At 43.6% G+C, this 15,062-nt stretch overlaps 2 protein-coding genes across 4 annotated transcripts in view; one reads left to right on the top strand and one right to left on the bottom strand.

The window, feature by feature from the left end:
* The window catches only part of MINDY4 (MINDY lysine 48 deubiquitinase 4), a 161,594-nt gene that overhangs the window by 107,016 nt on the left and 39,516 nt on the right, over positions 1 to 15,062 (bottom strand). For all 3 annotated transcript variants that reach the window (XM_082631676.1, XM_082631678.1, XM_082631677.1), the window contains exon 3: positions 368 to 603. In XM_082631676.1, coding sequence (XP_082487802.1) covers positions 368 to 603 — 236 coding nt within the window. The remainder of the gene's footprint in view (positions 1 to 367; positions 604 to 15,062) is intronic.
* Positions 5,277 to 6,815, top strand: LOC309810758 (germ cell-less protein-like 1; the record flags this gene model as incomplete). Its single annotated transcript, XM_082632977.1, is given in 2 exon segments — positions 5,277 to 6,101; positions 6,105 to 6,815. Coding segments are annotated over 2 exon segments (1,536 nt in total).

Below are 15,062 nucleotides of genomic sequence, written 5' to 3'. Positions count from 1 at the left end.
AGATAATACAGGTGGGCCTCATTCAATCAGTTGAAGATCTTAAGAGCAAAAACAAAGGTTTCCCAAAGAAGTAATTCTGCCTCAAGACTGTAACACAGAAATCCTGCCTGAGCTTCCAACATGCCAGTCTGCTCTATAGATCTCAGACTCGCCAGCCCTACAACCACATGGACCAATTCCTTAAAATAAATCTCTTTATTTAAATATATATTTATGCACATATATACTTAGACGTATACACATTTATATCCTATTGGTTCCTTTTGGTTTTGTTTCTCTGGAGAACCCTATTACAGCCACTGAGTTTACAGTAATTTGTTATAGCAGAAATAAGAAACTAATCCACAGTATAAATGAGAAGAGGTACCTGGCTTTGCTGGTTTCTGACAATGATGTTCTCCAACTCGCATCTTCATTTGCAAGGTCATATATATTTACCAGCGTGGTCTCTGAGCATCTCAATGGTAATTTGTTACTTTTCTTTGGTATTGAGAGTGCAGGGATTGGTTTCTCTTGAGTAAAATTGTTACCAGTATTTCCAAAGTGATCCAGAAAATATCTGGTGATGAGTTCAAGGTTTGTTTTTAGAGGATTTCCCTTTGCCTATCATCAGAAGAAAAAAAATCATTAATTTTATGTACAGCTTTGGGGAAGGGTGGGAAAGACAGCCATCACAATTCTTTGACATAGTTTATCAGCTTCTTACTCATCCATACATTCTCTCAGCAAACATTCACTGACTGCTTATTATATATCAGGTACTGTGTTAGGTAGCAACACAGATGAAGACAAAAATCAGTACCTTAAAAGAACTAGCATCCAATGCATGAGTCAGGAGATTCAATGAACAATTGTAACAAAATGTGATATGAACAGAGGAATACCCGAGCAAATTTCCTCTTGTTTTTTTCTCCTGGGAATAACTTTATAAAATATATATCTTTTTATTAAAAAAAATAAGTCTTTATGATCACTAACCCTACAACTTTATAAACATTTGGGACCTGAATGATTTTAGTTTATGTACTCTACATTTAACACTGCGCATAAGGAATTAGAGACAACGCTGCAGAAAGTTAGCACAAGAGCAGAGAGAGGCAGTCAGGATTGACTCAGTTTACACCCCAATCTTTAAAAAAGACAAAATGAAACTTTTTAAAAAAATAAATTTATGTATTTATTTATTTTTGGCTGCATTGGGTCTTCATTGCTGCACGCGGGCTTTCTCTAGTCGCGGTGAGCAGGGGCTACTCTTTGTTGTGGTGCGTGGCCTTCTCATTGCAGTGGCTTTTCTTGTTGTGGAGCACGGGCTCTAGGCACACGGGCTCAGTAGTTGTGGATCGCAGGCTCTAGAGCACAGGCTCAATAGTTGTGGTGCACAGGCTTACTTGCTCTGCAGCACGTGGAACCTTCCAGACGAGGGCTCGAACCCATGTCCCCTGCATTGGCAGGCGGATTCTTAACCACTGCGCCACCAGGGAAGTCCAAAATGAAACTCTTTAGTAGTAGGCTTTGGAAATAAGTGGTATCAGTATTTCTCTACCCTGATAGCACTAAATATTACCTTTGGAGGTTTTTTTAAAAGACAGATTCTCAGGCCCCGCTGAGTCTTACTAAGCCAGAATCACCAAGATTAGAACCTTGATTTCTTTTAGAAAGTCTCCTAAGTAACTTGTACAGACACAGTTATCCAAGCAGCAATCCACAGGCTGGCCTCAGGGGCTAGACCATGTGTCAGTCCGCATCCCACCTGCCCAGTAACACCCAGGCCCTTTGGAACTGCGGCCAGGCGTGGGGCATGTGGTGAGTTTGCAGTCAGAGTGGTAAAGCGCCTGATAAAGAGCCTGGCACAGAGGGAACCCTCGGGTGTATCCAGTCTTTCCCCCTTTCTACTCCCTTGACCTACATAGCAGAACTCTACTAGAAAACTCTACTAGAAAATGAGCTTTAGACAACCAAAATAACTAGAGAGACATCAACTGGACTGATGTGTAAACAAAATAGTTAATAAATAAAAATAATAATGTTAAACTTTATTTTAAAAAATTAATCTATAGAAAAAGCATGGAAAACTTAAGCATGGTTGCAAAATAAAGCATACACTTTATCAACCTTGGCAATAGGAAAAATAAAGGAACAAGCAGATAAAAGCTGGAGGAAGGTAGTGAGGAGATGAAAAGGGAAGGATGTGACTCCAGCTTCTCAGGCTACAGAAGTAGGAAGCTAAGATATTTGTTTGTTGTTAACGGGTCAATAAACGGAATAGTTTGATCATGCTATTTGAATTTGCAGAGGTGATCAGGAAGCTTGCCTTCCCATAATGGAAGTCAAAAGGGTTCCTGGAGGCTCCTTCTGCCCTACCCTTGTTCCAAATCCAAGAGGCCAGCAGGTGACCTAAATAGAGACAACTAGATTCTAAATCCCAGCACTTTCAATCTTAAGCAGAGCGATGTAAGCACAAAATACACGATTGAAAGTCATCCATGCAAGCAGCAGTTTAAGCTCAAATTGTTTCTGTCCTGGTTCCTTTCTGTTGCCTAGCCTTGTCTCCAGCCTCCCATTGCATCTGCAAGCTTCCCAATATCCTGCCAATAAAGCCCTTTGTTGCTGTTCTCTCAGTCACTGCAATATTGTGACTTATAAGAAATTTATACTTGGTCATTCAGTGGACCAAAATGTATTTCTCATATAAATTTGTTCTTTGTCCACAGTTCCTGGCTCATAGCTCCTCAAACCCTTGGAATTTCATGAACAATAAGAGCAATGTGAGCATCTTTTGTCATAAATTTGGTCTCTTGTCCTCAGCTCCTGAAATCACTTCAGAGCCATGAAGGTGAAATGAGTCTTCTTATTTATAACAAGCCCCTTTGCACCATAACTAGGTTTATGTTAATGAGGTGACTTTTGGAAAGCAGCTGGGGATGGGGGACTTGTTGTCAGGGGAACCAACCATGAATAGAGAGTTGGAACTCCCCCTGATTTCTGGGGATAAGAGAGGGGCTGGAGGTTGAATCAATCATCTATGGCCAAGGAATTAATCAATCATACCCATGTAATGAATCCTCCATAAAAATCCAAAAGGACTGGGTTTAGAGAGCTTCCAGGTTGGTGAACACTTGGAGGTGCTGGGAGGGTGGCCCCCCCTTCCCACATACCTTGCCCTATGCTTCTCCTTCCATCTGGCTGTTCTTGAGTTATATTCGTTTATAATAAACTGGTGATCTAGTGAATAAAATGTTTCTCTGAGTTCTGTGAGCCACTCTAGCACATTAATCAAAGCCAAGGAGGAAGCCATTGGAACCTCTAATACATAGCTGGTCGGTCAGAAGCACAAGTGACAACCTGGGCTTGTGACTGCCGTCTGAAGGGGGTGGGGCAGCCTTGTAGGACGGAACCCTTAACCCGTGCAATCTGATGCTGTCTCCGGGTAGGTAGTTTCAGAATTGAGATGAATTGTAGAATGCCCAGCTGGTGTCTGAGAAATGCTCAGTGGTGTGGGGAACCTGCCCTCATCACACTGGAATTCAGTGTAGAACCCCTTTTAGTTACCTGGGGAGTTTTTTGGTGTTGGTGGTAGTGGTGGGGGTGAAGACAGTCAAAGAATACAAATCCAGTAGATCCAGAGTTCCTCCTGGCTCTCCCCTAGATTACTCAATTAACAGAAAAGGTTGAGACAAAGAGAAGGAAGGAGACTTTCCCAAGTCAAACATTGAAGTCGCAATAGACCCAAGAAGGTTGAATGGGAAAGTGACAACGACAGGAGAGTGTTTGGGGGCTTTCTGCACAGAGGGTGCTGAGTGTTAGGCCACTCCTATGGTGTGAAATGAAAAGTGCTGAGCATTCTCCCTCTTTCGTAAGTTATTTCCTTTCAGACTATTGAGAGGCCTGAACTCCCAACAGACTGAGGCTTTGGAGAGCTGCCAATCCCTTGGCCCAGGCCATTCAGCCAACCTACCGGAACACACTGATGACAAGAGGATGCTAATTACCAGAAATTTGTTTTCATACAGAACATGAAACTTTCTCATTATTGGAGGATTTGCATCAGCTACACGATACAGATTCTCAGTGATGACAGAACGTTCTCATTTGATTGGGTTGTACAAATTCTGCGTGGATGACTTACCTCCTAATTAGCAGCAAAAGGGAGACTAGAATGAAGCAGTAAAAACCTGAAGGAAGGTCAGGAGAAATTCTGGTATTTCCTGGTTACTTGAATGGAATAAAGAAGTAGAGAGCTCAATTTCGTTTCTTTTTATGGCTGAGTAATATTCCACTGTATATATGTGCCACATCTTCTTTATCCATTCTTCGGATGATGGACACTTAGGTTGTTTCCATCTTTGGGCTATTGTAAGAGCTGCAATAAACATTTTGGTACATGCCTCTTTTTGAATTATGGTTTTCTCAGGGGATAGACCTAGAGTCTGTCATACAGAGTGAAGTAAGTCAGAAAGAGAAAGACAAATACCGTATGCTAGCACATATATATGGAATTTAAGAAAAAAAAAGTCATGAAGAACCTAGGGGTAAAACAGGAATAAAGACACAGACCTACTTGAGAATGGACTTGAGGATATGGGGAGGGGGAAGGGTAAGCTGTGACAAAGCGAGAGAGAGGCATGGACATACATACAGTACCAAACGTAAGGTAGATAGCTAGTGGGAAGCAGCTGCATAGCACAGGGAGATCAGCTGGGTGCTTTGTGACCTCCTGGAGGGGTGGGATAGGAAGAGTGGGAGGGAGGGAGACGCAAGAGGGAAGGGATATGGGAACAGATGTATATGTATAACTGATTCACTTCGTTGTAAAGCAGGAACTAATAAAAAATAAATAAATTAATTAATTAAAAAGAAAGAAAGAAAGAAAGAAGTTAATTATGGAAATTAAGGTGCCTAGAGGACAGAGCTGGGACCAAGATGTAATTCTCCATAAAGGAATAATCACTAACTGTTTTAGACGGGCAAGAGCGAATTGTGTTCTTGAAATTAATGGGTAAAATTCGCACACAAAGGCCTCTGTTCCACCATCATCCTATGAAGGGAGCCTGAGAGCAGTCATCCCAGGAGGGAAAGATAAACAGAGTGGAATCCCTGGTACGGAGTGCCCTTACCCGGCGGGGTGGGGCCTAGTGGGTGTGGCTTAGCGTGGCGTCCTCTCGAGAGACCATTAGAGCAAACGTCATAGTACCCAGCAGCACTCTGGGATGAGCTCGTGCCCGTGGCAACGGCGCCTGGAGAGGAAGCTTGTCCGCTGCACCACTGAGGTATAGGCCATGGGAGCACAAAGCAGTCGGATGCCACGGCGGCACTGGTGGGGGCGTGCCCCAGAGGAGCCAGGTGCCAGTGAGGGGAAGGAGGCGGCTGAGGAGGCAGTAGTGGCAGAGAGAAAGGAAGGGAAGGAGAGTGAAGAGGCCAGACCCGCCGCCCGTCAGAGGAGCCGCAAGCGGAAGACAGGCCCAGGGGGGCCGCTCACAAAAGAGCCCCGCCGGAAACGTGCTAAAGATCATTCAGGGTCCACTTATGAGGCACTCTTCCTGAGAGGAGAAGGGAGCGACGTGCGGATCCGCGCACTGGGGGCGGAGTGGAACTTGCATAGGGTCTACTTGTGCCAGTCAGGGTTCTTTGCTAGCATGTTCAGTGGCACTTGGCGGGAGACAAACATGGATACTATAGAGTTGCAGATGCCTGACGAGAACATTGATCGCGAGGCACTGCACGAGGCTTTCGCTTCCCTGTACCGAGGCTCCATTCTCATCCCACCCGGTCGAGTCGTCGCCATCCTGGCCACAGCCAGCATGCTGCAGCTGGATGAGCTGATTCAGCGGTGCGGGCAGGTCATGAAGGAGACTGTCAGTGCCCAGACCGTGTGCAGCTACTACTACTCTGCTGAAAGCTACGGACTCAAGAACATCAGGACCATGTGTCTTCAGTGGCTGCTGGACAACGTGATGACCCAGTGTAGTGAGGAGCTATTGCGAGAAGTCAGCCTGGATCTTATGCGAGAGGTCGTTGCCTCTTCACGGCTCTTGGTGATGGGGGTGGAGATGGACGTGTACACCATGCTGAAAATGTGGATGTTCTTGCAGCTGCAGCCGACATGAAGGGGCCCGCGCTGTGCCCTATTGCCTCACACCAACGCATGGTTTGCCAGTTACAGGTGGGATTCGGAGGGCACCCCTTTCCTGGAGACCGAGCAGGGCAGAGCCTTCGTGCCAGTGTTCCAGCAGCTGCGGCTTGCCTACATAATGTGCGACCCGACGTCAGCACACGTCATCCAGCAGGATGCACTGATCCCTCCCTCTTGGTTGTGTCCCTTGTACAACGAGCATTGGCTTGGCCCCCTCCGGGCTGAGCAGACCAGAAATCTCTGGCCCGTGGGCGTCTACGTGTCCGACCCCCAGGAGAGAAGCTTGCGGTGCGGGGGCCAGCTCCACAGGGACAAGCAGTGCAGCTGGCGGTTGGAAGGCTTAAAATTCAGCTGGGACCTGGTGCTGTGCTACGCCAACCAGCGCATCATTTTCCGGTGCAGCGCACGGAAAAAGTCCCTTAGCCTCGGGGTCAGCCTACACGGGAGAAGAAAGGTCGTGTTCCGCCTGCGCCTGTTCTCCTTGGACAGGAATGGGAGAGCCATTTTCAGGAAGCGCACAGAATACCGGATGCTTTCTCTGAGACAGAATCAAGAGCTAGAGGTAATGAACCTGGAAAACCAAGACGTGGTTTTCCCCATATATGTGGCCTGTACCTTCCTGTACCGCCACCAAGGGGGGCGTTTCCCAGGGCATTTGCCCCTGCAAAGCAGCTCAGAGAACTGAGCAACTCTTTCCTGGGGTCAGGGACGGCCAGCATGGTCCAGATGCCAGCTCCTTCTGTGGGACCAACCAGGCTTGCCCATCTCTGGTAACCAATTCTGTCAGAGGCTTTGTTGAACTGTAGCTCATAATACTTGAGATTGTTTACATGAGCATATGAAGAGGACACATTTTGAAGCCCCCCAAACTCCTCGAGAACTCATTTGGGCTGTTAACGTGGCAACCTGTCCTCCTGGTTTAGGATCCATCGACACCACCCCCCGCCCCGCCCATCATTTCTGTGAAGCCAAAGAGCTATTGACTTTAGAGAGAAACTGTGAGCCTACCTACTCTACTACTCTTAGTGAAACTCTCTTAATATATGTGTTTCCTTTAGTTTGATTAAATGAATGTTAAAGTAAAAAAAAATTAAGTGTACAATTGAGTGGTTTTTATTATATTCACAAAGTTGTACAAACACCACCACTAATTCCAGAATATTTCACCACCTGAGAAGGAAACCTCATACCCATTAAAGGTCACTCCTCAGTCTTCCTTTCCCCCAGCTCATGGTAACTACTAATCTACTTTCTGTCTCTATCAATTTGCCTACTCTGGACATTTCATATAAATGGACTCATACAAATATGTGTCCTTTTTTGTCTGCCTTCTTTCTCTTAGCATAACGTTTCAAGGTTCATTCATGTTGTAGATATGTCTGTACTTTGTTCCTTGTATGGCTAATAATATTCCATTGTATAGATACACATTTTGTTTATCCAGTCATCAGTTGGTGGACATTTGTGTTGTTTCCACTTTTTAGTTATTGTGAATAATGCTGCTGTGAATATTCATGTACAAGTTTTTGTAAGCTACTATATGTAAAATAGATAACCAACAAGGACCTACTGTATAGCACAGGGAACTATATTCAATATAGTTGAATATAGCTGTAATAACCTATAATGGAAAAGAATCCGAAAAGGTTTTATATATATATATAACTGAAAAAGTTATATATATATATATATATATATATATAAAACTAAATCACTCTACTGTACACCTGAAACATTATAAATCAACTATACTTCAAAAAAAAGTTTTTGGGGCCTCCCTGGTGGCGCAGTGGTTGAGAGTCCGCCTGCCGATGCAGGGGATACGGGTTCGTGCCCCGGTCTGGGAGGATCCCATATGCCGCGGAGCGGCTGGGCCCGTGAGCCATGGCCGCTGGGCCTGCGCATCCGGAGCCTGTGCTCCGCAACGGGAGAGGCCACAACAGTGAGAGGCCCGCATACCGCAAAAAAAAAAAAAAAGTTTTTGTGTATATACCTAGGAATGGAATTGCTGTGTCATATGGTAAATTTATGCTTAGGTTTCTGAGGAATTGCCAGACTTTTTTTCCAAAGTGGCTGCACCATTTTACATTCCCACCATTGGTGTATGAAGATTCCAGTTTCATCACATCCTCACTAATATGTGTTACTGTCTTTTAAAAAAAATGTAGCCATTTTACTGGGTGTGTTTACTGCAATTTCATTGTGGTTGTGATTTGAATTATCTAAATGACTAGCAATGTTGAGCATCATTTCATGTACTTATTGGCCATTTTTATGTAGTCTTCAGAGAAATAACTATTCAAATCACTTAACCATTTTTAAGTGGGGTATTGTCTTTTTATCTCAACTTGTAAGAGTTATTTATGTGTTCTGGTTAATTTCCAGAGTTCTCGAAAAGTTGATTTAGAATTATTGTCAGTGTTCTCATGGCTTTTATGAAGGAAAATATTTTCATAGGCCCTAACTCCACCATTCCCAAAGGCCTTCCCTAATTAGACACTTTTTTAAAAATTTATTTATTTATTTATTTACTTACTTACTTACTTATTATTTCTGGTTGTGTTGGGTCTTTGTTGCTGCATGTGGTTTTTCTCTAGTTGAGGCGAGCAGGGGCTACTCTTGGTTGTGGTGCGCGGGCTTCTCATTGCAGTGGCTTCTCTTGTGGCAGAGCATGGGCTCTAGGCGTGCAGGCTACAGTAGTTGTGGCTTGCGGGCTCTAGAGTGCAGGCTCAGTAGCTGTGGCTCATGGGCTTAGTTGCTCCGTGGCATGTGGGATCTTCCCAGACCAGGGCTCGAACCCGTGTCCCCTGCATTGGCAGGCAGATTCTTAACCACTGTGTCACTAGGGAAGTCCCACTAATTATATACTTTTAATAACCAATCACTGGAAGATAATTTGCAAGCTATATAACTGCCAAAGGATTCATAACTAGAATACTAACAAACTGATAAAACTGTATGGTAAATTTTTAAAAATCCAATAGAAAATAGATAAAAGTCATGAACAGACATTTCACAAAATAAGATATAATAATGGAAAATTAAAACATGAAAAAAATGTTCAATATCATTAGCCACTAAGGAAAATGCAATTAAAACCATAATGATATATGATATGCACCTATCAGAATGGCTAAAATAAAATAGAATATTGACAATGGCAAATGCTGGTGAAGATGCAGAGAGTTTGGATCACTATATGTTTATGGTGGAACCTTTAATAATACAGCCATGTGGAAAGTAGTGTGTCAGTTTCTTTTAAAACTAATTACCATATGACCCAGCAATTACACTCGTGCATTTATCCCAGAGGAACAAAAACCAATGTCCACACAAAATCCTGTATGTGAATGTTCACAGCAACTTTATTTGTAATAGCTGAAAACTGGAAGCAACACAAATGTAGTTCAGCAGGTTGATAATTAAGCCAACTGTGGCACATCCATACCCAGAAATACTATGCAACAATAAAAAGGAATGCATGTAACAACGTGGATGAATCTCAAGGGAATTTGGCTCAGTGGGAAAAACCAATCTCAGAGTGTTACATTATGTACGATGGCATTTATGTAACATTCTTGAAATAACAAAATTATAGAAGTGGGGAACAGATTAGTGGTTGCCAGCATTTATGGATGGGGAGGATGACAGGGAAATGGATGTGACTATAAAAGAACAATACATGGGATCTTAGTGGTGATGAGACAGCTCCATATTGTGATCATGGTGGTAGTTACATGAATCCATACATGTGATAAAATTACATGGACCTTCACACACACGAGTGCATTGTAAAACTGATGAAATCTGAATAAGCTCTGTAGATTGTACCAATGTCAATTTCCTTGTTTTGATATTGTAGGATTGTTTGTTCTTGGGTTGGGCTAGGGAAGACTGATGGCTGTCACTGCTCCACCTGGCTGCCTTGCTTCCTGGCTGAGGAGGTTGCATGTCTGAATATAGTGTCTGTCTGTCTTATTTTTTCCCCAAAGCATTAGCTTAGTATGATTGAAAATACAATAATCTCTCCCCAGTCACAGGGTAATGTTCCTGAGGTAGGGAGTGAATTCAGAATCTACAAAGAGAGACACAGCACATTGTTTCAGAAGAGACCAACTAAAGGAGATCTGAGAGGAGCTCCAGGGTCCTCTCCCCACTCTGGGGATTGTGAAGCCAGGTGTGATGGCCCAGTAGACTGTGAGCCTACTTATGGTTAGGAGTCTATAATACATGATGTTTTGTATGCATCTATACCTTTTTATTTTTTTTTAATTTTTATTGGAGCATAGTTGATTTACAATGTTGTGTTACTTTCTGCTGTACATAATACATGATTTACTCACCACTCTATGCCCAGCACTTAGCACACTGGCTTGGCACAGAGTTGGTAGTTGTTCTGTTTGTTCTACAGATGAATGAATTCCCTGTCGCCTTGTGAAATATGCTAGGTTATGGACTCGAAGGCAGAGCCAGTGTGTTACTTGTGTTTGGATTTCCCATGCCTGGCACAACACAGGTTCTTAATAAATGTTGGATGAAAAAACCTTTCACCAGAAAACCCGAGGCCAGCCCACTCCTCAACTAAATGTATCCCTACCACCTGATCCTCTCCCCAGTTCTGCCTGACACCGCTTTGCTGTCCAGTGTCCTGTGATGCCCTTTTCCTTTAGTAGTTTCATAAGGGGCTGGACTTAACCCAGGACATCCAGCTCCTTGACAAGAAATGAGAAAGAGTTTTCCAAACTTGGAGTTTTTCAGCATTGGAGAAAAATTAAATTTGCTGGAGCTCTGTCTCTGCTGTGCAGAGCAGGCTCTCAGATTGGAGAAATGCATATTGGATGAGGAAGTAGCTTTTGTGAATGCTGAAGTACACTCCCACCTTGATAGCTCTATTTGCATAGAGCAAATAGATTTGTGTCCGTGTGTGCTGTGCCATGTCCTTCAATGGGTAGTACGGTTTGGGCTGGATGCACTATAGTCTGGAACCACTAGTGACACTGGTATCACTGGTAACATTTCTAAGCCACTGGTAACATTTTGCTCTGTGCAAACGGGAAGTATAAACAGGGGTCTGGAATCAGCCTGGGGAAGGGGAAAGGCATGGGTTAACTCTGTAGTCTTAGGCACGTACTTAGTCTCTCTGTGCCTCACTGTTTTGTCTGTTAACTGTGCATAATAATGTTTAAATCTCACAGAACTTTTTAAAGAATAAAATAAAATATGCGACTATATTAGTCAGGATTCTCCAGAGAAAGAGAACCAATAGGATGTGTATATTTAGCTAAAGAGATTTATTATAAGGCACTGGCCTGTGTAATTATGGAGACTGGCGAGTCCAAATCTGCACTGTGGGCTGGCCGGCTGGAGACCAGGGAATGCTGATAGTGCAAGGTCCAAAGCTGTCAGCTAGAGAATTCCCTTCCTCTCGGGGAGGGTCAATCTTTTTGCTCTCTTCAGGCCTTCAGCTAAGGATGAAGCCCACCCATACTGTGGAGGGCAATCTGCCTTATTTAGAGTCCACACATTTAAATGTTAATTTCATCTGAAAACACCATCAGAAAAACATCCAGAATAATGTTCGTTCAATTATGTGGGTACCCTGTGGCCCCGTCAGATTGACACATAAAATTAACCATTACAGTGACAGAGCCAGGCATATAACAGATGTTCAACAAATGACAGTTTTACTTTTCTTTGCCTTTAAACAGTAGTGATATAGTCCACATTGGTTAAAGCAACTAGAAGGCTTATCTATTTAATGAGAAAATAATTTAGGCAAATTATGTATAACTCAAGCTCCCAATATCATTTTGATCAACTTGAGTACATACACATATGATTCCTGTGTTTCTTGTTTGATCTGTAGGCACCTGAGATCTTCATGCAAAAAAAGATGATTTCAAATACCTAGAACAGAAAGAATCCTAAATTTGTCTTGGGTGTAAAAAACACATTAGCCCTAGAATGAGGTATGGGTAAGGGGAATCAGAAGCAGGCACAAGTGCTTCCTTTCCTTGTCAGAGAAGAAAAGGGTCTAGAAAGCAAGTTTTCCCTGAGCACTCTATACAGGAATGCCCTACCAAGGGGTGGCGGTGTGGGATGGTAGCTCCCAGGTAGCATGCACTCTCCTGGCAGTGCAGTGGTCACGAGTGTGGGCTTTGCAGTAAGAGTAACCCTGTCCGAAATTTCAGCTCTGCCATTTTCCAGCAATGTAAACTTGAGCAAATATATTAGTCAGGGATCTCCAGAGAAGCAGAATCAATAGGGGGAATGAGTATGTTTTATTATAAGGAATTGGTTCATGTGATTATGGAAGCTGACAAGCCCCAAGACGTGCAGTCAGCAAGGTGGAGACCCTGGACAGCCCGGGGTGTAGCTCCAGTCTGAGTAGGAAAGCCTGAGAGCCAGGAAAGCTGATGGTGTTACTCCAGTTTAAAAGCCAATAAGCAAAAGCCAATGTTTCAGTTTGAATCTGAAGGCAGGAAAAAAAAAAAACCCTATATCTCCACTAGAAGGCAGTCTGGTAGGAGGCGGCCCCTTAGTCATCTTGTTCTCTTCAGGCCTTCAATGGACTGGATGAGGCCCAGCCACATTAGGGAGGGCAATCTGCTCTACTCTGCTGATTCAAACGTTAATCTTGGGCTTCCCTGGTGGCGCAGTGGTTGAGAATCTGCCTGCTAATGCAGGGCACACGGGTTCGAGCCCTGATCTGGGAAGATCCCACATGCCGCAGAGCAACTAGGCCCGTGAGCCACAACTACTGAGCCTGTGCGTCTGGAGCCTGTGCTCCGCAACAAGAGAGGCCGCCATGGTGAAAGGCCCGCGCACCGCGATGAAGAGTGGCCCCCGCTTGCCACAACTAGAGAAAGACCTCGCACAGAAACGAAGACCCAACACAGCAAAAATAAAATTAATTAATTAATAAACTCCTACCCCAACATCTTCCTAAAAAAAAAAAAAAAAAAACGTTAATCTCACCCATAAACACCTTCACAGACACATTCAGACAAAAGTTTGACCAAATATCTGGCCACTTTGTGGCCCAGTCAAGCTGACACATAAAGTTAACCATCATGACAAGTTAGTCAGACGCTCTGAGACTCCTATTCTTCATCTGTAAATGCTCAAAGTCACACACAACTACAAGGCAGTAGAACCTGGGTTAAGAACTCAGGCCTGTCTGACCCCATAGTCTCTCTCTAGTAAGGTTTGCCTGGATTCTCCCCCTGCCAGGTTGGACTCGGTTCCCCTGCTCTGTGCTCTCACAGGCCCCCATGCCTCTTTCAATCACAGCACTATTGCATGGTGCTGGAAATTTTCTTCCATATCTCTATCTTACTCTCCTGTGAACCTCTTGAGGGCAGGGACACTGTTCTAGTCACTAATGACTCTCCAGAATTCTTTATAAAAGCTTGTTGAAGAAATAAATGAATCCAGGCAAATTATAAGCTACGGTTGGATACTTCTAACCTGGAAGATTCTGAGGTTATGTTAGGGCTTCTGCACTATAGCTTTGTATGATTCTGATTCATAGTTCAGACTTTCAGCCCCAAAGTGCATACTAGCTGTAAAGTACTGTATGAATGCCTGCTCATTTCTTGCCTGCATTTTACTGCTTTCTGCCATAACAAGTCCCTTTCACATTCCAAAGATCCTTTTTATTAGAGAAAAGTTTCCTTGAACCAAGCTGAGCCCATTTTCCTTTTATCAGCCTTGTCTTCTGTCTTTCCCTCTTGTGATTTTTGTTTGTCCCCTGGAACTCATTTAAACAATTAGTCTCCATGCTGGTTGTTAGTCATTTATGTTTGGTATGCTGGCTTGAGCCAGGTTTGCTCTGAAAAACATTCCATATTGATTTTAAAATGTAGGGCCAGTGTTCACCACATTTACCAACGCTGTCAGGTACAAAAATGCTTTCTTCCTATCAGGGCAGATTAAAAACTAGCAAGCTTTCCAACAGGTGTAAAGTGGGCCCTACCTCACTGACAGTGCATCGTATTTTGGCCTTTGTTTTGGCTTATTTTTTTACTCTCAATAAATTAATTACTTGTAATGAAATCTTTACATCCAACCATTGAATGATGGACATATGCATTCTTTGGCCTTTTCTCTGAGCAGAAACTGGTGCTCAGGAACTGTAAACACTACTTTAATGGTGGTTTTTTTCCCCTCTGGGGGTGGGGGGGCAGTAGAGGGGAAAACACAGATTATTTCTAAGAAATACATAAGAAAAGTATGCTGGAATGTTGCTATTTTAACTTTCACTCACAACCTCCCATCTATATATTTTATGACTTTAGGCAAAATAAACTGAGAGAGATTGCTATCTATAGGAGAGAGGGTACATCCTAAATTAGGACACTAGCTTATGTTTGGCTATTAACTTCTTCCCTTCCTCCATTCTCTTGAGAGGCCTCGAAATCCCTGAGACTCCCTGAGAAAACTGTGGCCAACATGTTTTGCATTACTTAGTAGGGTGATTACCGATGGCCTGTCAGCCTGAAGGTCATCACGAATGCCAGGCAATAAATCTTCAAAGCTTCCGTGGGACACAACTCTCGCATCTTTTGCATGCTGAATAAAAGCAGTCTGTTTGACATGTTATTTCCAAGCTCAAAGAACCAACCTTTTTTCCACCAAACTAGCCAAAGGTGAACTCTGTGTCTTAGCCTCTTGGCTTTGAGCACTGATGAAGGCCTTCAAGTTTGGACTGGTGGATGGAAGAGCAAAGCATTCTATGAGCCAACAGGAAGAAGCCATCAATTCACTCTGGGTGTGTTGTACACAACATGCTCACTGCAGGCTCCACCCCCTGTGCTGGGATGAAGGAGACAGGCTGCAGAGGCCCTACTTAGACCAAATAAAGAAGTTCTGTAGTTAGCAGCCATCGAAGCATGGAGCCTGAGCTTGCAGCCTCATCAGGGTAGCTGCT

This window comes from Mesoplodon mirus, assembly GCF_964341445.2.
Source record: "Mesoplodon mirus genome assembly, chromosome: 9".
NCBI lineage: Eukaryota > Metazoa > Chordata > Mammalia > Artiodactyla > Ziphiidae > Mesoplodon > Mesoplodon mirus.
Note: the sequence above shows the minus strand (reverse complement) of the source record. Positions and strands in the feature narration are given on the sequence as shown.